This window comes from Neofelis nebulosa, chromosome 14 (assembly GCF_028018385.1).
Source record: "Neofelis nebulosa isolate mNeoNeb1 chromosome 14, mNeoNeb1.pri, whole genome shotgun sequence".
NCBI lineage: Eukaryota > Metazoa > Chordata > Mammalia > Carnivora > Felidae > Neofelis > Neofelis nebulosa.
In genome coordinates, this window is record NC_080795.1 from 57,748,173 (window position 1) to 57,776,088 (window position 27,916).

The 27,916-nt window shown below is 34.6% G+C and overlaps 1 protein-coding gene across 6 annotated transcripts in view; it reads right to left on the reverse strand.

Moving 5' to 3' along the window:
* CSMD3 (CUB and Sushi multiple domains 3) overlaps positions 1–27,916 on the reverse strand; it is a 1,263,431-nt gene that overhangs the window by 784,313 nt on the left and 451,202 nt on the right. For all 6 annotated transcript variants that reach the window (XM_058698868.1, XM_058698869.1, XM_058698867.1 and 3 more), the window contains exon 6: positions 8,059–8,171. In XM_058698868.1, the coding sequence (XP_058554851.1) occupies positions 8,059–8,171 (113 nt within the window). The remainder of the gene's footprint in view (positions 1–8,058; positions 8,172–27,916) is intronic.

Below are 27,916 nucleotides of genomic sequence, written 5' to 3' on the forward strand. Positions count from 1 at the left end.
AAAAATGTAAGCCCCTTAGAGACATACCCAGATTCAGCAGAGCACCAGGGTAAAATGTGTCCAACAAGTGGGTAATTTTATACTTTATCAATGGATGGATGCTGGGTGGCAGATAGGTATGAATGAGTTAACACAGAGCCTTGCTCAGTAAAGGAAAAAAAGAAAAGGAATGTATAGTAGAAAATGAGGTTTAAAGAGCTTTAGCTAAAGAGTAGACGGGAAGACCCCGCACAAGGTGCCATGGAGTAGGGTCAGAAAGTAGACAACTGACCAAGCTTAAACAGCATGCCTTGAGTTGCCTCGTGGACACCAGCAGATGTCTACAGGATTCTAAAGTACCAAGAAGTGACATCTCCACTGAAACTGGATCCTATTTATGATTGAGAGCAAGAGTAGTCTATTCCGTCCCATCACTATGAGGGCTCATAGGCTATCACTTATATCTAAAAGTTTTCTTTAAAAAAGAAGAGGGTGATCCAATCCCTAAAAGTTTGAGCTTTGCCCCAAGGAAGGTGAGTTAACACAAGAGAGACATTTTTCCTAGAAAAGATTGGCAAATTTATTCTATTGTTTGCAGGAAAGTATGAGCCACATTAAAATGTTATACCAAAATGATTTTTTTTCAGTTTGATAGTTATCAAGCACTATATTTTAAACCTACTATATGTTTTAGAAAGTATTACTCATATTACAATTGGATATTTGACAATTATCTCCTATTTATAGTAGTTGTTGTATTTAAAAATAGTAATCTAAGTCACAATCATTTTACTAAGATATTTCTGGATTCTCACAAATTCCATGAGATTGTAACATAAGGTTAATATAATTTGCCTTTCACTTTTTAAAGTATATCAACAAAGGATTTATATAAATGGATTAAGCAACAGCCTAAAAAAGAACACTTAGCAAACAGTAAAGATTTTTTTAAGCATTAAAATTTTTTTTAAAGAATCAATAGAAATACTGGCTTAGGAAAGAACACTTAGCAAATGTAAGCATTAAAGATATTTCTTTAAAATAACAACTACGATATTTTCCTCCACTGTAAGTCATTCTCATATCAATGTTATCAAGATTGATTCAATTCCTTAGAAAATAATGAAAATTTTATAACAATCTCCATATAATCTTTAATATGCTTATTTCTGTGACTATTTCTTAAGCACACATGTCCTTTCTCTTTCAATTTTCTGGCTGTACTTTGCATAAAAACCATTTATCACCTGTTTTTAAGTGATTCTCTTATTCAGAATCTGAATGTAATGTTTCCAAAATATTTTCTCATAAATGATGACCATCAATAATTCTAAGTAGTCTCCATGTTAATGCATATAGTTAACTCACAACCAGAATGAAAGGACTATAAAACAGCAAGGTGGGATAAAGGAAATATTATTCCTAATATTCTACTTTATATCTAAAATCTCATTTTATATATTAAAACTATGGTCCAACTCTAAATACAGTCAGGCATATGGCTTAATTTTAATTCATAAATGTTAAAATGTTTAGCAAGATAAAAGTATTTTGCTAGAAATGCTTATGTTTGACTAAAGTTAAGCAAAAATTAGTCACTAACATTGTGTTTCTTATATACAATGCTTTACTTGAATTCATAAGTTGTGTTTCACAGCAAAATGTCTACGTTTGAGAAATTTGAAATGAAATGACAATTAACCAGCTTATTGTCAAACACACCCATAATTTCTGAACAGAATTTTGGCCTGGGGATATATAAGAAGATTGGAAAATTAGTTTTAAGGATGGGAATGAAAACTTATATAAAGTTAGTTATGGAAGAATTCAATTCTATCATTATCGACTAATGCAGTAAAAGGACTTAAATGTTATATTGGCAGGGACTATAAAACATGCATTTACATCACAGGGGAAAATACTATCAGAGAGTTTTTAATGGTTCTTTTAGACAGACCAATGGTTATTTCGCCATTTTGACTATTAAATATCTTCATTATCTCTGCTGGCTGTGTAAACATTGTACTAATTACAACAATGAACTCTATAGACCAGACAAGTTTATAAAGCAAGAAATAAAAGAAGGTTTTTTTTTAGGAAACTCACAATAAAATTTAAAAGAACAAAAAGAATTTCCAGATGAAAGTAATTATTTAGCAATGAAGGAGACTTGAAGAGAAAAAAAGTGATGTTCATAATAAAATCAAAAGGAAATAATGTATAGGATTAGAAGTTATTCTCAAACACTTCACCAATGAAACTCAACATCTTACTCTCTCAAAACTCACTAAATGAACATAAATAATTTACTTCCTAAGCTTAAACTAATGCATTTCATCTAATATATGAAAAAGGGATTGAGATAATTCAAACATAGTTTATGAATTTTTCACTTATGCACTAAAAAAATACCTACTATAAAACATATGTACATACATAGATGTGCGTGTGTGTGTGTGTGTGTGCATGTGTGTGTGTGTGTATAACTTCTTGAATTGTGCTAAAAAGCCCTGTTCATTGTCTTCACCAGGAAAGTCACTTAACTGTCCCTGTCCAACATTCCTATTACAGTAAACTACTTACACTGAAACTATCCAAACCAAAAGTTTTGATCTTCTCTTACTATGTCACACTCTCACCTCCAACCTTGAAATAAGAAGACTCTCACTGATGGTGATCAAATTCGAGGAGTTTGTGATCACAAATGATTCCCTGTGCTTTATTAAAAAAGGATATATAAAGGTTCCACAAGAAACTGATGCTTTAGCAAAATTAGAAAGAAATATATTAAACAGATTGCTTTGATGTTATGCTCCATTTTTAAATGTGAACTATATTATTTTAATAATTATGTTGTAAAGAGGAAACTGCTTCTCCTCATCTTTTTAAGTCACATTTTAAAATTGAGTTCTAAAGAAAAGTGCTTTTTTCGCTGGAGAAATTTAGACATGTGCTTATAAAACGTAGCATTTTTCGGGGCGCCTGGGTGGCGCAGTCGGTTAAGCGTCCGACTTCAGCCAGGTCACGATCTCGCGGTCCGTGAGTTCGAGCCCCGCGTCAGGCTCTGGGCTGATGGCTCGGAGCCTGGAGCCTGTTTCCGATTCTGTGTCTCCCTCTCTCTCTCTGCCCCTCCCCCGTTCATGCTCTGTCTCTCTCTATCCAAAAATAAAAATAAAAAACGTTGAAAAAAAAATTAAAAAAAAAAAAAAAAACGTAGCATTTTTCATTTTACATGTGTTTCCTGGATTCAAATTTATGTTTGATCACAATTGTTAAAATAAACTATTTCTACTTCTTGGTTAGAAAGTGTGTTTCTCATCCATTTCATGTGGTTGATTATTTATTTCCACTGAAGAACCTTTGTTTACTGCATGTCTGGCTTTTGCTCATAGAAATCTTAATACACTTCGATTTGCACAATAATTATGTGTCTGACAAGCGTGACTTTTTTTTTTAACTGATGGAGAAACCAAGGCTCACACAACTCAGACAGCGATTAGGTACCTCACAATTCAACCCTTATCTTCTGATTCTAAGTCTATTTTTTTCCTGACATACTATCCTGGATCCCTGATAATCTTATTTATCTTTGTTCAATAACTCTGCACTCACATTTATGTCAAAACATTTCCAAATCTTAAAAAATGGAGTACCATTTGAAAGTTGTTTTTCACTTAAATTATGTGTGTCTAAAATGCCACGGGCCTCTGTGTAACTGAGGTTTATGGCAGTGCATTTTCAATACAATTTGAAAGCCTCATTCATTATGTTTTTGTCACCAAAAAGACACACAGCTGATCCCAAAATGGTGACAACTCTTTGAGAAATGATATAATAAAGTATTTTACCTCATAACGTTAAAATATACTGTATTACTATAGGGGCGCCTGGGTGGTGCAGTCGGTTAAGCGTCCGACTTCAGCCAGGTCACGATCTCGCGGTCCGTGAGTTCGAGCCCCGCGTCAGGCTCTGGGCTGATGGCTCAGAGCCTGGAGCCTGTTTCCGATTCTGTGTCTCCCTCTCTCTCTGCCCCTCCCCCGTTCATGCTCTGTCTCTCTCTGTCCCAAAAATAAAAAAAAATAAAAAAAACAACAAAACATTGAAAAAAATATATACTGTATTACTATAGATGTATCTTTGTTAAAATGGAAATAAGTATCTATAAAATATTAACCTGCATAAGAAGAATCAAATAAACAAAATTATGGGAAAAAGGGGTAAATTAAAAATGTGATAAAATCTGTAAGAATTTAGAAAACTTTGCCAATCTATAATATAGAAAAATTCATATATTTGGATATTTGGAATTGATTATATTGTTGTAATTCCTAAACTTACATGCCAAAGACAATTTAGTGAATATCTATAGCTACAGAATCTTTGCACATTAAAAAATTAGATATGCTGAACAACTTAAAAGGAAAAGTGTCGTAATAGTATTTCATACTTGAATAATTGAGACTTATGGATAAAAAAAATAATACTTTTAAATAAACATCATCTAGAGGTACAGTTTTCTGGACTGGACAATTGAGTGTCATCTGAAAATCTAGTTCCAATTTAGAAAATAAGAACACATGCTCATATTCACAGAAATGGAAAATAAAAAGATTTCAGGTTTTTAATTAAAAACAAATGACAATGCTATGGAGGTTTCAATAAATAAATATGAGAACTTCCAAACACCACAGTTAAAGAAAAGTTACACCACTTACATGTGAAGAAGCACATCCAAGTTCTCATTAGAAGAGTTTTAATGAAACTTGAATAAAGCAAGAATTTACAAAATAAAAACTAATATAGTGAAATGAAACTGAAACGAGTTTTTTTTGGGGGGGGAGAGTTGAAAATTAAAGAGGAAAAAATTTAAAACCACAGTAGAGATAATAATAGAGTTTTCAAAGAAGGGTTTTCCAATATAAATAAACTCAGAGGGGGAAAAAAGAGATTGTTTGTTTATTTTAGATAGAAGTGGACAATATTCAGTGTGGGATCTGGGGAGGCATAAGCTATTTGCATATCAAAGGCATTTTATTTAAATCAAGTCTTTTCTTAGTTTTTTTGAGTTAGAACAGAACTGCATTTATTAGTGTGTTATCCACAACCTCTACTTAACCCTATTTAAATTATAACATCTAAACCAATCATGAAGCTGGCTTCTAACACAATTTAAAGGAGGCTCTTTTGAGGAAAGCATGTCAGTGTGACTCCATTATGGGACACATTATAAAACACCAATGCCATTCATTCAGGAACCTTTAATAAGCTTGCAGTTACTTTTCATGATATTTTATAAAGAACACAGGTTAAACAGAAATGCCGTCAGGAAAATAATCAGTCTTCGGAAACCTAGAGTTTCAATAAAACATTAAATGAATTTAAACAGACAGCTCAATAATAATCATTAAGTACTCAGTAAGTATTGAGTACACCACTAGGGGCACCCGGGCGGTTCAGTCGGTTAAGTGACCGACTTCAGCTCAGGTCATGATCTCAAAGGTTCCTGAGTTTGAGCCCCACGTCAGGATCTGTGCTGATAGCTCAGAGCCTGGAGCCTGCTTCAGATTCTGTGTTTTCCTCTCTCTCTGCCGCTCTCCTGCTCATGCTCTGTTTCTCTGTCTCTCAAAAGTAAGTAAATGCTAAGAAACCATACCTCATGGAGACCTGGCTGTGACTTTCGTACAGTACATTCCATAATTTTTTTCTCTTTAATTGATTTTAATCTAGATACTGCTAAAATTAAATGGTAGCGTGGTACAATGTAAATTAGCATGATTACTGTTTCTTGCTAGGGCGTGTATTTCAGCATGTCAGAATTATGAATTTTACAGCTATCTAAGTTAGCTTATTATTTACTTTTTAGTCCAAATTTCTTTATTTGCTTATAATTTCAATAATTGCTTTAGCTGAATTTATGTTGTCTAGGTAAAATAATATTTGGACATAATCAGGCCTAAATCAGGAAAGTTTTAACAGGATCTATGTAAAGGTGGGTTTTTATATTATAAACTTTTCCATGATCATATAAAATCAGAGCTTCCATTTTCTTAGACCACTTTATTTCTTCTATATTTTATAGATACAGATTACACCAAAAATCACCCTCTTTTGAGCTCTTTTTTCCTGCAGAAAATAGAAAGAAAAGTCATACCCCCTAAAACACTTGCTTTCTATTTTACTACAGTGAATTCATTGTTATGTTCTTATTTGGTCCTGAAGCTAGATAGGCAACGCTAGAAAATCAAATTGAATCTGAAGGCACTATTAAAGTCAATGTAAGATCAGCGAGTAGAATACTGAAAATAATTAAATACACAAATCTACTGGCAGCTTTGCACCATTGCCTTATAATGCAAAACAACGCTATCTAAAGATACCAGTTTCGTGAACATCAAGCAAATAAAAAGTACCCTTTCATTTTTGAGAAAGGAGATCATTTTTTTCCTCCAGGTTGTACACATAAATATGAAATAATTGCTACCTTATTTCTATTCAGATAAGGAAGAGGACCATCTGACTGAAAGATTTCATGAATCTAGTAGAAAAGATCACCACGTGAGTCAAAGATGATAGTCTTTTGAATTTCTGCTGTGCCATCTGCTTTAGTCATTGCTGAGGGGGAATTAGAGACATAAAATCATGTGGCTGGAAAACTCCACAAAGGAAGGGGTCAACCCAGAGATAAAGAGGCTCCACAATATTATTGTTTTTTCAATAAACACTTCCTCTGATTCCCTAAGTACGCAACAAATTTAGAAATTGAAATTGGAAATGCAGCAAAATATTATTTCAAATTTAAAGTGACACTGACCGAAATTGGTAAGATTCAAGTTTCTATGCCCTGGACAGTTATTTTTAATAAAATATATAAAAATAATTTTCTATGCATATTTAATTTTCAATTTTAAAATACAGTATTTTATAATGATTAATGTATTCTATTATGAGAAATACATAGACTTGAGAACATATTTGCATCCATGCTTCCATTCAAATTAACTACATTAGCAATAGAAATTATAGATTTTTCTACAGTGGGTCTTGCCTAAAATATTTACTTCTAAGTTATTATCATTGGGATTTTTATTACAGTGATATCCAATATATTATTATAAATGTCAAAATACCAATGACATTAATCTGTTACTACTATTGTCAGAAATCCTATTGATAGGACAGCTATAGCTAGGTTACTGGTCTTCAAAATATAAATTAAGTGTTGAAATTTGTATTCCAGAAAACAGTATGTGGCCTAATAACATTTTAGGTATTAACTCTAAGCTGCCTCAAGTCACCATATTAAAGTTGAAAGTGCCTAAGACTTAAGACTACTAAAAAGGAAAGCATTAAAAAAACAAAACAAAAACAAAAACAAAAAAACAGATAAATGGAAAAATGTAACTGGGGCACTGCTCACGATTCCATTAACAGTAGCTGATACACTACTGAGAATGAAATGATTTATTTACATAAGTAGTCTGAAGATAAAGTACACTAAACCTACATAATATTACTAAACATTATAGAAGTCAAATTTTCATTAACACTCCATATTCATAACAATTTTGTTCTAAACCAAGAGTGTTTTCAAGCTACTACATCAAATACTGTATCTCACTCATTCAAAATTATGCCTGCTAATAAAAATTGTTAGGATAATAATCCTAACAAGCTTTATTAAACTAGCAATAGCAAACACTGTATATGAAAATGGATTTCATTTGATGGAGAGCCTATTCACAACTTCAGGTTTTCTGCAGTGTTCTGTGGTGCAGATTTAGGAAGCATGTCCGATTGCTGAAGCACTTTATTAAAGGAAAACATTATAACTGTTACATACTACTTTTTAGAGGTCGTAATACTCTTCATTTAGAACACTGTGCTATAAAAACCAACTAACTTTTCTATTGTAATTTAGTTATTATCACATTGTTGCCTCACCAAGTGAATGACCATTTTGGCTTATTCAAATTACCATTTAGTAAGGCACAAGATATTTTGCTTCTATCGCAAAATGCAGCTGTATATACCAAAATCATTTCACAAATCAAAAGAGGCAAAGGTATTCATTAAATGTACCTTGATATGGAGCACTAAATCCACGATATCGGTGATTGCTGTCTGTAACAAAATGCAGTCTGAGCCAATTTTTGTTGCTGATAATTGGTGGTGGTATATTCATTCCAGATAACCTGAGTTACGGAAGACAACAACAACAAAAAATCGTTAAAAACTTTTCAGCAGTAAATGTTTTCACTGAATTAGGACCCCCAAAAATGTCCACCTGTAACCAATATCTATAACTTTGCATTTTTAACTGTTTCGGCATAAAATAGTTATTTTATGTATTGGAAAGTCAATCATCGAACAGTGTCATTCCAAACATGTGCTGTTCTAAGCAGGCCACGTTTATTAACAAAATAAACTGTGAACTGGGTATGATTTTTGATTCACCTAAATGTATTGCCTAGGTAATAATAAACATAATGGAGGCTGAGCTAATGGTGCTGGTCATTATGCTCCCCAAGTACATATTGATACAGCATAGTTAGAAAATAGATATACTTTTTCCACCTAATATATTTTCAATAATTTACATTTGATGGCAAATTTCCCAATTTCTTTTCACAGGGCAAGCACTCATTTAATGGGATTTTACAATACTATAAATTTTCATGATTAGCTTTCATTATAACATATACTTCTATAATACATCAGAGGTCTGCCCCAATTGATAGAAAACAGATTGTATTTTAAATGTGTATTTATTCTCCATATATATAGTCACAATGGTACCATTTCATAGTTTCCTTACACAGGGTGCTCAAAACAAAACTTTGAAACTATGCCCCAGATACTGGTCATGGTCAACATATGAAGTAACTCTCTTGCTCTCTATCTTTTGAAGACTTCCAGAGTAGCAGTTTCTCATTTCATTTGATGAAGGGATATTACCCTCATATACCTAGTCATTTAAATCCTAGGTGTGTGCTATAAAACCAAGGTAAAAGATTCTCAAAAAGCAAGACTACTACCTAGTGAAGAAGAGGTCTTCATTAAGGTTTCCTAATAACCAGTATATGATTTATCTTTATTATTCTTCAAAGCCTTCACTTTTCTTCATCAGAAGACAAAACAGCTTGTGCGTGTGTACGTGTGTACGTGTGTGTGTGTGTGTGTGTGTGTGTGTGTGTGTGTGTGTTGGGGTGGGGGGGTTGATTACAGCTCTTCTCTCAGTACTTTGCAGGCATTCATTCTTGGGAACCACTAGGGGGACATTAAATAGGCTTTGTACACATTATTCAGTGGCGAGGTGTATAAATGGTGATGCAAGGACCCTTTATCCCACACCATCTCTCATTTCTCCCCAAAACCCATCTTTCCCAAGATGTTTGGGAATTAGCCATCACTTTTTGTGGATAACTATCTTCCATGCATAGAAATATGAATACATCTTTTTTTAACGTTTATTTATTTTGAGGGGGTAGGGGGTGGAGAGGGTGGGGGAGAGAAAGAGAGAATCCCAAGCAGGCTCTGCACTGTTAGTGCAATCCCATGGACCGTGAGATCATGACCTGAGCCAGAATCGAGAGTCCAGCCTTTAACCAACTGAGACACCCAGGTGCCCCTGAATTAAACTTTAATGAATCATTGTGGGCCCAGGTATATGCAAAGGTATATAGAATGCTCTTGGCAATGTCACTGTGTAATCTGATGCTCTTGATTCTAACATGAACAAGATGGGTTCTATCACATAGATTTCTCATCTGTCCTGCTTTGGAATGCATCTTCTTTAATGTTTCCCTATTAAGGCCCTATTTTCTCTTTTCAGAGGGGTGATTCTGCTTATTGGCACAACTGGCTTCTTTTTTTTATATCTGAATTTAGCAAAAAAATATGCAGGTAATATACTTGTGTAATTTTAAGACTCAAATTTTAAGGTTTTACTTCTTTACTCTCAAAATTTTCCAGGTGATGTTTATTTTTGTTTGCTTGTTGGTTGGTTTGGTTCAAAAGCGATTCAATGAAAAAGTATTTATATGTGATACAATTATATTTTCAAGAGAATAGCATGTTCCATGACAGATTTTGATTTACAATTTGGTTCTCTTCAATTCCTTGATTCAGTGCCCATAAATACCCATTAGGGAAAGTTTAAATTATTTTTGACAGGTTGTACACATTTCTAAGTATAATGAGACCATAATACATGGATGGTTGCAACACATTAAAGTACAGAGTTTGGAGAGAGGCCCTTAGAAGATCCACTAAATGAGAAACAACTCAACAAGGACATCAAGAAAAGTCAGAGAGGAAAGAAGATGAAGCAGACAATAAAAAGGATAAACTTCCCATCTTTCCCAGGGACAGCAAAGATAATTTCAGCAATAGAGTACAGGAAAGGCAAGTAATAAGCTACTATAGAACTATATAGTTTGTAACCTGAATTCACCTTCAGCAACTGAGAAAGGTGGGAATAAAGAGCTGCAGTAGCCAGCGGCATAATGCAGAGATGGAGCAAATAATGGTAATTTAACAGGACGACTTAAGAAGACATTCCTGACAGTCTCAATGTGTCAGTTTATGAAGCATCACTGTAGGTAAGACAAGACACCAAACCAGAAAGCAAGGGCACCACAGCATCTCTCCCTCTAGTATCTCACATTATTTGAAGATAATGTACACAATATGGTTTTGTTTATGTCTTATGGAACAAGCAGGTAAACGCACGTAGAGATTTCGTCACCATATTTCATGTTATCAGGACATCTTGCAAATGGAGGATTGAGATTAAATGCTGCCTAGAAAGATTCCATCAAATTAATTTAGATAATTAACTTCTTAAATACTAAAGGAGATATTTCCTAAGCATAACTCATTATCGCTATGTCATATCACCATGGTCATTTGAAGGTAAGCATATATGCATTTGTTCTAGCATAATGTCGGTGAGAATCATCTGTCTGTAATGAAGAGACTAAGTGCATTCAACAGTTACTTACTGAGCACTTACTATAAGATAAACACCTGATACTAAGGGTATAGTAGTAAATACGGTAGTAAATAAGACAAAGAAGATCCATAATCTTGCAAAATGAAAATAAAGAAGGTAACATAAATAAATCAATAAGATAATTTCAGACAGTGGCAAATGAGGTACAAAAAATATGAGATGGCGGTGTAGGAGGACCCTGGGCTCACCGTGTCCTGCTAATCGCTTAGATTCCACCCACATCTGCCTAATTTACCCAGAAAACTGCCAGAAGACTAGCAGAACAGACTCTCTGGAGCCAAGCATAGACGAGAGGCCCGCAGAAGAGGGTAGGAAGGGCGGAGAGGTGGTGCACGCTTCATGGACTGGGGGGAGGGTGCCAGGGCAGTGGAGGGGCAACCAGCCCACCCGGCAAGCCAGAGCCCCCGAGTCTGGCTTGCAAAAGCGGAGGGGCCGGAGGGAGTGTGTTCTGACAGCCAGAGGGACTTAACATCTGGAAGGTTATAAGTCAACAGCTCTCCTCTAAGAGCAGGAGGGCTAAAGGACAACGGGAGGGAGAGTTGTTGAGCCCCAGACAACAGAACTCAGCTTGGCGGGGAACAAAGGCGCTCGCCACCGCCATCTACCTCGCCCATCCCCCAGCCAAAATCCCAAAGGGAACCAGTTCCCCTCACGAGCTTGCTTGCACCGCACAAACACCCAATGCTGTGCTTCTGCAGATCCATCCCTCCGACAGGTCTGCCTCCCTCTCGGTGTCACAGGGACCCTCCTAAAGCAGACCACCAAAGGCAAAGCTAGCGGAGCCTGCCCCTCCCGCCCCTGTGCACCTTGCGGATCCACCCTGGCTAAGACACCAGACACCCTTGAAGCAGCACAAGCCTGGAAGTGTGCAAGTAGCCCAGACAGAGGCCACACCACTCCATGGTGAGTCCTGCCCCTGGGAGAGGGGAAGATAAGGTACACACCAGTCTGACTTGGCACCAGCAGTGGGCTGGGGGCAGACATCAGGTCTGACTGCAGCCCCGCCCACCAACACAAGTTACTCCAGACAGCACAGGGGAAGTGCCCTGCAGTTCCACACCACCCCAGGGACTATCCAAAATGATGAAACAGAAGAATTCTCCTCAAAAGAAACTCCAGGAAGTAGCAACAGCTAACGAACTGATCAAAAATGATTTAAGCAAGATAGCAGAAAATGAATTTAAAATAATAGTCATAAAATTAATTGCTGGGCTTGAAAAAAGTATAGAGGACAGCAGAAAATCTATTACTACAGAGATCAAGGGACTAAGAAACAGTCAGGAGGAGCTAAAATGCAATAAATGAGCTGCAAAATAAAATGGAGGCGACCACAGCTTGGATTGAAGAGGCAGAGGAGACAATAGGTGAATTAGAAGATAAAATTATGGAAAAAGAAGAAGCTGAAAAAAAGATAAAGAAATCCAGGACTATGAGGGGAGACTTAGAGAACTAAGTGTCATAATTAAACAAAATAATGTACACATAATTGGGATTCCAGAGGAGGAAGACAGAGGGAAAGGTGCTGAAGGTGTACTTGAAGAAATAATAGCTGAGAACTTCCCAGATCTGGGGAAGGAAAAAGGCATTGAAATCCAAGAGGCACAGAGAACTCCTTTCAGACATAACTTGAATCAATCTTCTGCACAACATATCATAGTGAAACTGGCAAAATACAAGGATAAAGAGAATTCTGAGAGCGGCTAGGGATAAACATGCTCTAACACATAAAGGGAGACAGATAAGACTCATGACAGATCTGTCTACTGAGATTTGGCAGGCCAGAAAGGAATGGCAGGAGATCTTCAATGTGATGAACAGAAAAAAAATGCAGCCGAGAATCCTTTATCCAGCAAGTCTGTCATTTAGAATAGAAGGAGAGATAAAGGCTTTCCCAAACAAACAAAAACTGAAGGAATTTGTCACCACTAAACCAGCCCTACAAGAGATCCTAAGGGGGATCCTGTGAGACAAAGTACCAGAGACATCGCTACAAGCATGAAACCTACGGACATCACAATGACTCTAAACCCATATCTGTCTATAATAACACTGAATGTAAATGGATTAAATGAGCCAACCAAAAGACATAGGGTATCAGAACGGATAAAAAAAAAACAGGACCCATCTATTTGCTGTCTACAAGAGACTCATTTTAGACCTGAGGACACCTTCAGATTGAAAGGGAGGGGATGGAGAACGATCTATCATGCTACTGGAAGTCAAAAGAAAGCTGGAGTAGCCATACTTATATCAGACAAACTAGACTTTAAATTAAAGGCTGTAACAAGAGATGAAGAAGGGCATTATATAACAATTACAGAGTCTATCCATCAGGAAGAGCTAACAATTTTAAATGTCTATGCGCCGAATACAGGAGCCCCCAAATATATAAAACAATTGATCACAAACATAAGCAACCTTATTGATTAAAATGTGGTAATTACATGGGGCGCCTGGGTGGCGCAGACGGCTAAGCGTCCGACTTCAGCTAGGTCACGATCTCGCGGTCCGTGAGTTCGAGCCCCGCGTCAGGCTCTGGGCTGATGGCTCGGAGCCTGGAGCCTGTTTCCGATTCTGTGTCTCCCTCTCTCTCTGCCCCTCCCCCGTTCATGCTCTGTCTCTCTCTGTCCCAAAAATAAATTAAAAACGTTGAAAAAAAAATTAAAAAAAAATAAAATAAATTAAAAAAAAATAAAATGTGGTAATTACAGGGGACTTTAATACTCCACTTACAACAATGGATAGATCATCTAGACACAAGATCAATAAAGAAACAAGAGCCCTGAATGAAACACTGGATCAAATGGACTTGACAGATATATTTGGAACTATGCATCCCAAAGCAACAGAATATACTTTATTCTTGAGTGCACATGGAACCTTCTCCAAGATAGATCACATACTGGGTCACAACAAGAATTGAGATCATACCATGCATACTTTCAGACCACAATGAGATGAAGCTTGAAATCAACCACAAGAAAAAACCTCCAAAAGCATGGAGGTTAAAGAACACCCTACTAAAGAATGAATGGGTCAACCAGGCAATTAGAGAAGAAATTTAAAAATATATGGAAACAAATGAAAATACAACAATCCAAACGCTTTGGGATGCAGCGAAGAGGAAAATACATTGCAGTCCAGGCCCATCTCAAGAAACAAGAAAAATCCCAAATACAAAATCTAACAGCACACCTAAAGGAAATAGAAGCAAAACAACAAAGACACCACAAACCCAGCAGAAGAAGAGAAATAATAAAGATCAGAGCAGAAATAAACGATATAGAATCTAAAAAAAAACTGTAGAGCAGATCAATGAAACCAAGAGTTGGTTTTTTGAAAAACTAAAAAAATTGATAAACCTCTAGCCAGGCTTCTCAAAAAGAAAAGGGAGATGACCCAAGTAGATAAAATCATGAATGAAAATTGAATTATTACAACCAATCCCTCAGAAATACAAGCAATTATCAGGGAATACTATGAAATATTATATGCCAACAAACTGGACAACCTGGAAGAAATGGACAAATTCCTAAATTCCCACACACTTCCAAAACTCAAACAGGAAGAAACAGAAAGCTTGAACAGACCCATAACCAGCGAAGAAATTGAATCAGTTATCAAAAATCTCCCAACCAATAAGAACCCAGGACCAGATGGCTTCCCTAGGGAATTCTACCAGACTTTAAAGCAGAGATAATACCTATTCTTCTCAAGCTGCTCCAAAAAACAGAAAGGGAAGGAAAACTTCCAGACTCATTCTATGAAGCCAACATTACTTTGATTCCTAAACCAGACAGAGACCCAGTAAAAAAAAAAAAAAAAAAAAAAAAAAAAAAAAGAGAACTACAGGCAATATCCCTGATGAATATGGATGCAAAAATTCTCAATAAGATACTAGCAAATCAAATTTAACAGCATATAAAAATAATTATTCACCATGATCAAGTGAGATTCATCCCTGGGCTGCAGGGCTGGTTCAACATTTGCAAATCAATCAATGTGATACATCACATTAATAAAAGAAAAGATAAGAACCATATGATCCTGTCAATCGATGCAGAAAAAGCATTTGACAAAACTCAGCATCCTGTCTTAATAAAAACCCTTGAGGACATCGGGATAGAAGGAACATACTTAAACATCATAAAAGCCATTAATGAAAAGCCCACAGCTAATATCATCCTCAGTGGGGAAAAACTGAGAGCTTTTTCCCTGACATCAGGAACACGACAGGGTTGTCCACTCTCACCGCTGTTTTTTAACATAGTGTTAGAAATTCTAGCAATAGCAATCACACAACAAAAGGAAATCAAAGGCATCAAAATTGGCAAAGATGAAGTTAAGCTTTCACTTTTTGCAGATGACATGATATTATACGTGGAAAATCTGATAGATTCCACCAGAAGTCTGCTAGAACTAATACATGAATTCAGCAAAGTTGCAGGATACAAAATCAATGTATAGAAATCAGTTGCATTCTTACACACTAACAATGAAGCAACAGAAAGACAAATAAAGAAAATGATCCCATTCACAATTGCACCAAGAAGCATCAAATACCTAGGAATAAATCTAACCAAAGATGTAAAAGATCTGTATGCTGAAAACTATAGAAAGCTTATGAAGGAAATTGAAGAAGATATAAAGAAATGGAAAAACATTCTGTGCTCATGGATTGGAAGAATAAATATTGTTAAAATGTCAATACTACCCAAAGCTATCTACACATTCAATGCAACCCCAATCAAAATTGCGCCAGCAGTCTTCTTGAAGCTAGAACAAGCAATCCTAAAAATCATATGGAACCACAAAAGGCCCTGAATAGCCAAAGTAAATTTGAAGACGAAGACGAAAGCAGGAGGCATCACAATCCCAGACTTAACCTCTACTACAAAGCTGTAATCATCAAGACAGGATGGTATTGGCACAAAAACAGACACATAGACCAAAGCAATAGAATAGAAAACCCAGAACTAGTCTCACAAAAGTATGACCAACTAATCTTTCACAAAGCATGAGAGAATATCCAATGGAAAAAAGACAGTCTCTTTAACAAATGGTGCTGGAAGAACTGGAGAGCAACATGCAGAATGTTGAAACTAGACCACTTTCTCACACCATTCACAAAAACAAACTCAAAATGGATAAAGGACTCGAATGTTAGACAGGAAACCATCAAAACCCTAGAGGAGAAAGCAGGGAAAAACCTCTCTGACCTCAGTCACAGCAATTTCTTACTTGACACATCTCCAAAGGCAAGGGAATTAAAAGCAAAAATCAACTATTGGGACCTCATGAAGATAAAAATCTTCTGCACAGCAAAGGAAACAATCAACAAAACTAAAAGGCAACCAACAGAATGGGAAAAGATATTTGCAAATGACATATTGGACAAAGGGCTAGTATGCAAAATCTATCAAGAGCTCACCAAACTCCACACCCGAAAAACAAATAATCCAGTGAAGAAATGGGCAGATAACATGAATAGACACTTCTCTAAAGAAGACATCCGGATGGCCAACAGGCACATGAAAAGATGCTCAACGTCGCTCCTCATCAGGGAAATAAATACAAATCAAAACCACACTCAGATATCACCTCATGCCAGTCAGAGTAGCTAAAGTGAACAAAACAGGAGACTATAGATGCTGGCGAGGATGTAGAGAAATGGGAACCCTCTTGCACTGGTGGTGGGAATGCAAACTGGTGCAGCCACTCTGGAAAACATTGTGGTGGTTCCTCAAAAAATTAAAAATAGACCTACCCTATGACCCAGCAATAGTACTGCTAGGAATTTACCCAAGGGATACAGGAATGCTGATGCATAGGGGCACTTGTACCCCAATGTTTATAGCAACACTCTCAACAATAGCTAAATTATGGAAAGAGCCTAAATGTCCATCAACTGACGAATGGATAAAGGAATTGTGGTTTATATACACAATGGAATACTATGTGGCAACGGGAAAGAATGAAATATGGCCTTTTGTAGCAATGTGGATGGAACTGGAGAGTGTGATGGTAAGTGAAATAGGTCATACAGAGAAGGAAAGATTCCATGTTTTCACTCCTGTGTGGATCCTGAGAAACTTAACAGAAGACCATGGGGGAGGGGAAGGAAAATCAAAATGGTTAGAGTGGGAGAGAGCCAAAGCATAAGAGACTCTTAAAAACTGAGAACAAACTGAGGTTTTTTGGGGGGTGGGAGATAGTGGTAAGTGGGTGATGGGTATTGAGGAGGGCATCTGTTGGGATGAGCACTGGGTGTTGTATGGAAACCAATTTGACAATAAATTTCATATTAAGAAAAATATGAGAATAACATGATAAAGAAACATCTAGAAATGAGGTTTCAATTGTTCTAATGTCTTTTCCATTTTACACTCAGAACAGCCACACTCATGATTATTTTATCTCAAATTATTAAAATGGATTTTAGGAGAATTACATCAAAGAAAATCACGATAATGATAAATGTCATAACTTTGTAACCACCATTATTATTTGTATCCAAGATGAATTCAAAACCTGTCTCATAAGTAATTGATAAATTTGAACAGACATAGTAAATTAAAAATGACATCAAATTTCATTGCATATTCAATGTAGAAATACAATAATACAGTGTCACTTTCCAATATTAATCTTTGCGAATCTTTTTATTTATATAATTTTCTGCAGAAATAAATAACTAAATCATAAGCTGATATTTAAAATCACATGTGACATTTTCTATTGTAGATAGTCCCTTAGAGAATATAATCATAATCGTTACAAAAAAAAATAACTTAGGCAGTTAAGTGTAAGAAAACTAAGAGAACCACAGGTCTTTATCATTTTTCAGAAGTCCCTAACACTATTCTGAGCCTATGTCTTTGGCTTATAACTCTCTTTTCAGACCCTTACTGCTGTTATCTCTCAGTCTCTGGTTGTCTACTATTCAAAGTTAGCACTTGCAACAACAGGTGTCATCTTTGGAGCTCTAACATCTATTTTTTAAAAATCTTTCTAGTGCTGTAAAATCATTCAAACCTAATGATCTGTCTTTCCTCATCATTGGTACCCATAGGCACAGGCTAACTTCAAACTCATAATTATTCATATCATCACCTGCGTGACTCCTCACTCTCCCAACACAGTTCTCCCACACTCTCCTAATTTTACTTCTTTCTCTCTCTTGCTGTCTCTGTCTCCCTCTTTCCCTCTTTTACCTCTTTTGACCTCCTTCTTTGGCACTGAGATAAGATTTATTCCTCACGCTTCTTCTGTTCTCCAAGATTTTGTTAGATCAATTGTCCTACTTTGAGCTGTAATTAATTCCTGAAATCCATTCTTCATCTTAACCCACGGCCCTTTCATGAACTTGTCTTTAGGCAAAATATACATATAAGTAAACAAATGAAGGTAAATACATATAATAATACTTCTTATATATATTTTATCATATATAAATGTGTATGTGTATATATATAAATGTGTGTATACACACACACACACACACACACACACACACACTTATATATATATATATATATATGCAATGAATCCAGGCTTGTAGTTTCAAGGTAGAGATAAATACCCAATCTCTTCTGTCCTCACAGAGCACCTTTGCATAGTCCTATCACAACTCTTATTATTTTGTACGATAGAAAGTTTTCTATTTTCACTAGTTTATATTTACTTTGAAGGTAGGTTATCAAATTCCTGGTGCTAAGCACAATGATTGATGAATAGTAGGTGAAAGCTGATGTTATTTGTCAAGAAAATACCTGAATATAAGCTGTTTGTGCACATGCCCTCTTTTAGTACCTATGTATTTGCCTTTAGTTTTATATATATAGTAATTATATTTCATACCATTATCATATGCTTTAGTTCTTTTCTTTATTCAAGATCAATCTAAAATTCTATATCCATAAGTCTACTTCATTTCCCTTGACCAGAAGTTGTCTTTTTGTTACCTGATCATCAAAAGCACTTGCTAAATAAAACTCTTCTTATGGCACTTATCACAATTTTATTATTATTATATTGTACATAGTCTATAAATGATAAGGAGTTGGAAGCAGGATCCACATTGGATTTATCTCTGAATCCATAAGCCCATTTCAAAGTATACATAATGAAAAGATGCTAATCAGATTAGTTAATATCCTATTACAACATTTCTCAAAGTGTGTTCTAGTGAATATTAGCCACCAAAAAATGTCTTTGAGGATGAGGGAAGTTACCCCAGTGAAAAAGATTATGAATTGTTGTTTTGTAACCATATCCCCCTGTTCTAGATTTTTTAAAGTTTTAACACAGAATTCTTAATTTTATTTTAACAATCACTTTCCCATTTCCAACTATTATAAATTATAAAATTATTTTAGCAACAAAATTAATCTATTTCTGAGACGACACTAAAGGCACTAATCTTGTATGCCATGCCAGTCATGAGTACTCTGTTTGTGAAACGTACAGACTTTCACACTGACCAGGCTGTGCTTTTTTATCACAGATGTCTGTGTTCTTGGTTAGATGTTTAAAAGTCACTGAACTGCAGAACACACAATCCTATGTGGTTTTAACAAGAACATTAAGAAGCTAAGCATTGTACTATGCAGCGCAATTATTCAGAAGCCAGATGTTATAAGGTATTTGCAAAGCAAATGAGAGAAGTGGCTACACTAAATTTTCTTCTCTTTTTATCCCCTCTCCCCCTTTACTTGCACACCCCATTTGCTTATCCCCATCTCCACCTGAATCTGGTTTCCCACTTATCCCCTATTTCTCTGATTTATCTTCCAGACATTTTTCTTACAAAAATTGGCTGCTGTGGAGTAGTGCTACTTTTATCTACACACATGCTCCAGGAAATCAGACACAATGTGTGTGTGTCTAACTACCAAAATCTAATTAGGATGAACTAGAAAAGTTTAATAGTACTATAACCATTTCTAAATTGAATCTGTAATTTAAAAACTAGAAAAAATCTCCACATGCACATGTTTCATAGAGAATTGTGCTAAGCATGTAAGGAATTAACAATAATTGTACCCATTCTTTTCCAGAAAATAGAAGAGGAGGGAACACTTCTCAACTCATTTTACAAGGTTAGTATTACTCAAGGTTAGTATATAATAAAACAAGGCAAGGTCAATACAAAAACAAAAAATAAATAAAAATAAAAAATAAAAACAAAAAGCAGACCCACATCTCTCATGAACTTAGATACAAAAACTCTCAATAAAATATTAGCACATTGAATTCATCAAGGTATAGCAAGAATTATACACCATGACCTAGTGAGATATAATCAAATTATATAAGTCTGGCTCAATCTTTGAAAATCAGTGTAATCCACTTTATCAACAGGCTATAGAAGAAAATTTAAATGATCAAATTAATAGACACAGAAAAAGCATTTCACAAAATCCAACATCTATTCATGATTAAAACTCAGCAAACTAGGAATAGAGGGAACATCAACCTTATAATGTTTTTAACATTTATCTACTTTTGAGAGAAAGAGAGCATGAGTGGGAGAGGGGAAGAGACACAGAACTGGAAGCAGGCTCCAGACTCAGCTGTAAGCACAGAGCTTGACACGGGGCTTGAACTCATGAGCAGTAAGATCATGACCTGAGCTGAAGTTGAACACTTAACCGACTGAGCCACTCAGGCACCCAGGAACATCAGTTTTATAAAGAGCATGTACAAAAACCTATAACATCATACTTAATGTTGAATTACTTCATGGTTTTTTTATTAAGATCAGAAACAGAGTCCATGATTCTTATTCAACAGTGTACTAGGAGTTCTAGTGAGTAAATAAGGCATATATCTTATATGGAATTTAAGGAATATATCTTGGAAAGAAAGAAAGTTGTCCCTACTTGAAGATGACATGATTATTTATATAGAAAATTCCAAGAAATCTACAAAGTAAACCCCTAGAAATATTAAGTGCCTTCAGCCTGGTCACTGGATACAAGATGACTATTAGATAACAATTCAATTTCTAAATAATAACAATGAACATTTGGAAATTGAAATAAAACACAATACAATTTATAATTTGTACAAATGAAATTAAATATTTAGGTGTAAATTTAGTAAACCATTTATAGGGTTTGTATCAGCAATATTTTAAAATGCAATGAAAAAATCAAGGATGTAAATAAGTGAAAAGACATGCCATGTTCCTGAATTTAACACTTATTATGGTAAATATATTAATTTCCTCCAAAGTAATCTATAGTTTTAATGCAATTCCTATTGAAATGCCAGTAAATTCTTTCTGTAGACATACACAAGATAATTATAAAATGTACATGGCAAGGCACAGGACCCAGAAGAGTTCAAACAAATTTGAAAAGTAAACAATAGCCTTTTCAATAAATGATACTGGTAAAATTGAACAATCACAGGTAAAAATCAACCTCAGCCTGAAGTTCACACTGTAAAAAATTAAACATCTATTTATGATTTTTAAAAGTCTCAGCAAACTCGTAAAATATTGTAGTCAACCTGATAAAGGTCATCCATGAAAAAGATACACCTAATGTAATTCTGATATAATTCTTAAAGGTTAATAACTCACTGCTTTTCCCATAAGATCAGACACAAATTATAGATGTCCACTCTTACCATTTCTATTCAAGACTGAATTGGAAATTACTGCCAGTGCAATAAGACAAGAAAATAAAGAAAAGACATAGCAATGTTTAAAAAATAATAAAATTGTCTTTGTTTTCACAGGACTTGATTGTCTATATGGAAAATCTCTATAAATCGGGGCAGCTGGGTGGCTCAGTCAGTTAGGCATCCTATTCTTGATTTCAGCTGAGGTCATGAGTTCACAGTTCATGGGACTGATCCCATGTCAGGCTCTGCACTGACAGCAATGGAGTCTTCTTGGGATTCTCTCTCTCCCTCCCCCTTCCCCACTTGAATGCTCACTTGCTTGCTCTCTCTCTCTTTCTCTCTCTCTCTCCTCCCACAAAAATAAATAAGCATTTCCAAAAAGAAGAAAATCTTTATAAATTTATAAAATGCTAGTAGACCTCTTGAATAACTTTATCCATATCTCAGGATAGACAATGAATGTATAAATATCAATTGTATTTCTGCATCTTAGCAATAAGCAATTGAAAATTGAGTTTTTAAATAAAGTACTACTTACAAATCATAAAAATAATTGAAACAGGAAAAATATTAAAAAAATAGAAGTCATTTTTCACATGCTTTAAACTGTAGAGACAGGAAATAATATCTAATACTTAGATAAGTGAATAGAGAGATTAAGTCACATTCATTTATACGAAAAATCAACATGGTTATGATGCCATTTTCCCCAGTAAATAAATAAATTCTTTATAACTCCTATAACAATCTCATTGGAAATGGATTATTCTAAAATTCATGTAGAAACCTGAAGTACCTCAAATAACTTTTTGTTTTAAAGAACTTAATTAGATGATTCATGCTAGTTGATTTTAGACTATCAATCTATAGTAATAATGAGGTATTACTGACCTGATATACACACAGATAAATGGAACAGAATAGGCAGTCTAGAAATAAATCTACAAATATATGACCAACTGATTTTTAGCAAAAAACTCAAGGTAACTAAATGATGAAAGAATATTCTCTCAACAAATGATATGTAATTGAATATCTTAATACAAAAAATTAATGAAAAAAAATCTCAAACTGTACACAATATTAACTCAAAATTGATCATAGACATGAACGTAAACACAAAAATATTAAAACTGCCAGGAAAATGCATAGGAGAAAAGCTTGTGGATTAGTGGGATATTTCTTAAATAAGAGAGAAAAAGCATGAATCATTAAAAAGAAGATAAACTGTGCTTCATATTTTTAAAGTTCTGCTTATGAAAATATACCATTAAGAACATTAAGTGACAAGCTATGGACTAGGAGAAAATATTTCTGATGCACACATTTAAAAAAGAAATGTATCCACAATACAGAAAGAATTTTCAAATTAGTAAGACTACAGATAACTCAAAAAAAAGTGGGTAGAAAGTTTTAAACACTTTACTGAGAAAGAGATACAGAAAACAAATAAGCACATGAAAAGATACTCCTTTAGCTTCAGATTTATTCAGTGAGATATAAATATCTTCAAATAATCTTTCAAGAGCACAATTGATTGATTTCTCCAAATACCATCCATATATAAAATATTATACAAGGAAAATGTAAAATATTAAAGATTATTGTAGGTAAATGAGAAAGAATATGGCTGAACAGTCCAAAGAAAGTACACCTCAATTCCCACTCCACTTCCTTTTCCTTCTTGCTCCCCTCTGAAAATCACAGAAACATTACAAAAGAAAAAAAAACACTTTGGGAATAGAGTTTCTTTAAACAGAGCACAATATTTATTCCTATTTCTGTAGGTTGTTTCTATTTCACAGTTAGGTTCCCATACTTATAATAAATAAGTATGTAAATAAATATACAACCTGTAAAACTTGTTAAATATGACTTATGTGGACTATTTAAATATTCTCTTTTCTACCTAATTTTCTCTCTTCTCTTTCTAAAATATTTAAGTAGACACTTTAGCAAATGAACTACTCATACTTTTTGTCAGGTTAATATTAATAATGTACAATATTCATTGAAGGCTATTTACTGTGTACTGCATATTATCCCAAAAATACTGATTTAATGCCAGAAAATAATACCTATATAGCATGAAGTACAATGAAGTAGAGATTTTAATTATGGTGGATTGCTGCGCAAGATGTAAATTTGTAAATACTGCTCTTTTATTGGTTGGAAACCCATCACAATGTTTATTCCAGTCATTCTAAGTGAAGGGATCATTACGATTTATAGTTACATAACCCAGTGGGTATTAAACATTTACTAGACTCATATGGTGTCTGATGGTTTAGGACTAGACTTATAATCAGCTCTCAGAAAGCTTAAACTGACTAACTCATAACCGTAGCGTTCAACTCAATTACTTTAGTAGATTTTCAATGCTGTTTTTTATTTTAGATATATTATGTTTTTCTCCATTTATTTATGCCATTGTCAAGCCTGTTATCTCTCCAAATATGCCTGATGAATGATATGTTCTACACCATTTACCTTTTTGTTCTCCTATATTAGCCTCAGTGATTTTTCTTCCTCTCAATTTATTTTAGTCAGGTTTTAGATTACTTCAGGTCCAGTGTCTTGTACTACATTGAAGACTTTATAGTTATACTTTTATTTGAAAAAATAATTTAAAGACATAATTGTCTTTTCTTTACTGTTTTTAATTTTGATATTAATTGCGAATCCATATCTATAAAACTCCTAAACTCTAAGATCTCATGTTAGTTTTGCTTAGGACATCAGGAAAGGATTGAATGATTTATCATTCCTAACAGTGTGTGTGTGTGTGTGTGTGTGTGTGTGTGTGTGTATACATATATATATATCTGTATATATATATATATATATATATATATATATATATATATATATATCTGTATATATATATATATGTGTGTGTGTGTGTATATATATATATATATATATATATATATATATATCCATACATACATATATGAAAGCAAAACAAAAGCTAAAAACCATGTTTTATTAATTTCACAGCAAAAAAATGCAAACACACTCAGGGAGAATTTTGAAGAAAATGTAATAAGGAACTGTTTATAGAATTGTGGGAAATGAACCAAAATGGAATGTTGTGGCACCAAGGGTAATAGGTTTCCATAGTACCTACAGTCCAAATGGGAATTGATTTCCACCCAGTAAAAAATGGGGATGCCTGCACACAATGGGAGCTAGTTCTGGAGATTGTTACATGGGACAAAGTCAGTCCTTTCTATGGCTAAACTCTCAAGGAAGCCAAAGGGCAAAGGAAGCAGCAAACAAAGCAGAGTGGGAAGGGGGTTGAATGTGGACTGAGGTCAAAGAGAAGGAGTACAGAGTAAAGGCACACTTGTCAATGTGCTCATTGTTTATTTAAAGATACCAAAGATGCGGGGCTCCTGGGTGGCTCAGTCGGTTAAGCGTCCAACTGTTCGTTTTGGCTCACATCATGATCTCACAGTTCATGGGATCGAGTCCCAGTTTGGCTCTGCATTGACAGCTTTGAGCCTGCTTGAGATTCTCTCTCCCTCTCTTTCTGCCCCACCCCCACTTGTTCCCTCAAAAAAATAAATTTAAAAAAAAGTTACCAAAATGAAAGGTCATCTAGTCACAAGAATAGTCTGAATATACATAATAGAATATTTAAAGTCAAACATTCATAAAGGCAATATAAAATCACCACAAAAGGATAGATATTGTTTATAGTAAGGTCTTTTTTTCCCTAAGCTAAGAAGTCATTCAACAAATAATTGCCAATAAACTTCTATATACCAGACACTCTTGCAGAGAATACATGAGTGAACACAGTGCCAGCTCTTCCACTGCAGTAAAAGAACATTATATACTAAATTTTAGCAAGATTAAGAACAGAAATGGTAAATCTGTGTAGAATGACAAAATAAAAGGACTGGGTCATCAAGGAGTGATGGTCTAAGTCACCTCTCCTAATAGTCTGAGTAAAAGGAAAATATTCTGACAAGGTGAGTGTGAACTCTGTCAGCTCTGGGAAGTGTCCATATGGTCCATAGCAAAGCTGGGCTACCACAAAAGAAAGGAACTCCTGACTTGGAGCCCTTGCAAGAAAATCAACTCTGGAGAGACATATTATAAAACATGCATTCAAACCACCTCATGTCTGTCAGAATGGCTAAATTTAACAACTCAGGAAACAACAGAATTTGGCCAAGATGAGGAGAAAGGAGAACCCTCCTACACTATTGGTGGGAGTGCAAACTGGTACAGCCACTCTGGAAAACAGTATGGAGTTTCCTCAGAAAGTTAAACGTAGAACTATCCTATGACCAGCAATTGCACTACCAGGTATTATACCCAAAGGATACAAAAATATTGATTCAAAGGGGCACATGCACCCTGATGTTAATAGCAGCATTATCAATAATAGCCAAATTATGGAAAGTGCCCAAATGTCCATCGACTGATGGATAAAAAAGATATTATATATCTTCTATATATATTATGGATATTATATATATTATGGATATTATATATATATGGATGTTATATATATATGGATGTTATATATATATGGATGTTATATATATATATATATATATATATATATATATGCACATATATATATATCCCACACACACAATGAAATATTAATCAGCCACAAAAAAATGAAATTTTACCATTTGCAATAACATGAATGGGGCTAGTGTGTGTTAAGCTAAGCACAATGTCAGTCAGATAAAGAAAAATACTACATGATTTCCTCATATGTGTAATTTAAGAAACAAAACAGATGAACATAGGGGGGAAAAAGAGAGGAAGGCAAACCATTGGAGAGACTTTTAACTATAGAGAACTGAGACTTGCTGGAAGGGAGGTGGGCAGGGAGGATGGGCTAAAGGTGTGATGGGCATTAAGGAGGACACTTGTCATGAGCACTCGATGTTAAATGTAAGTGATGAATCACTGAATTCTACACCTGAAACTAATATTATATGATATGTTAACTAACTAGAATTTAAAAAAACCTGGAATATTAAAAAAATGTATTTATCTTTAATTTTACCCCTAAAAATAGAACTCTAAAGTGACAGAATTTGTAATGAGTCAGAAAATGATTTTATTTTTGGATATTCCCATTTTCTTCATACCATTTTATGTTCTTATGCAATTTTAAAGCTAATAACTATTAACATGACAACGGGGAATGGGTTCTTCTCTTCTATATCATATTTAGCTCGAGACACAATTTTGTTCCTCAAGACTTCTCCAAAGATATTTCTAAAAATAGAATGTATTTTAAAACTATTTTTATATAGTATAATGGTCTATGAAGTCCTTTGAGTTAGGAATATTCACTAAATTAATATAGTAGAAATATTTCATGGTACAGTTCTATGAATACCTTTGAATTAATAATGTTCACTGAGTAAACACATTAGTAAAACAGATTTAAGTATATTGTACCTACATTTTCCCTTCTATCGGTTTGGGTTAAAGATAACATGTTCATAAATATGAATATGGGCACTTATATTTAGGATCTTTAAAATATTTATATATATAATCCTATATAGCAAAATTTCAGATAAATCATATTCAATAACTTCAATTAAAAGATTATTTTTAGTAGAAAGTTAAATTGAGGCATACAGTTATCTAATGAATTCATGTGAGAGATATATTCACAAAAACAATTTATACACACTTCTGCACATGTACATACACAGAATCAAGAATTAATCTAGATAAAGCATTGATTACGGAATTGTCTCCTCTATGATACTGATCAAATTAACTATATCTCTCATGGCCTCTACACACCTTTATATGGGTTTTGTCTCTTGGAAAGAGGACAAAGAAGAAAAGCACATTGGTCTGTGTGTGTGGATTGGCACAGTAACAAGTAGTTTGAAACTGAAGGAAAAAGGGGAGAAGAAAAATCATATTATACTCATTTAAATGAACAATGAGAGATTGCAGAATTGGCCAGATAGATGGCAAACAAATTCAAACAGGTAAAAATGCATGCTTATACTCCAAACTGAACAGTGTCAAATAAAATTCTTTAGTACCTCCCCTTTAATTTATTCAACACTGATTTTTTTCATTCAACATTCCTCTGTGAATATTAGTTGATCACTTTATAGGTACAGGCACCCTTCAAGGTGGTGGAGGTAGGGATCAAGGAAGGAAGGAAGGAAGGAAGGAAGGAAGGAAGGAAGGAAGGAAGGAAGGAAGGAAAGAAAGAAAGAAAGAAAGAAAGAAAGAAAGAAAGAAAGAAAGAAAGAAAGAAAGAAAGAAAGAAAGAAAGAA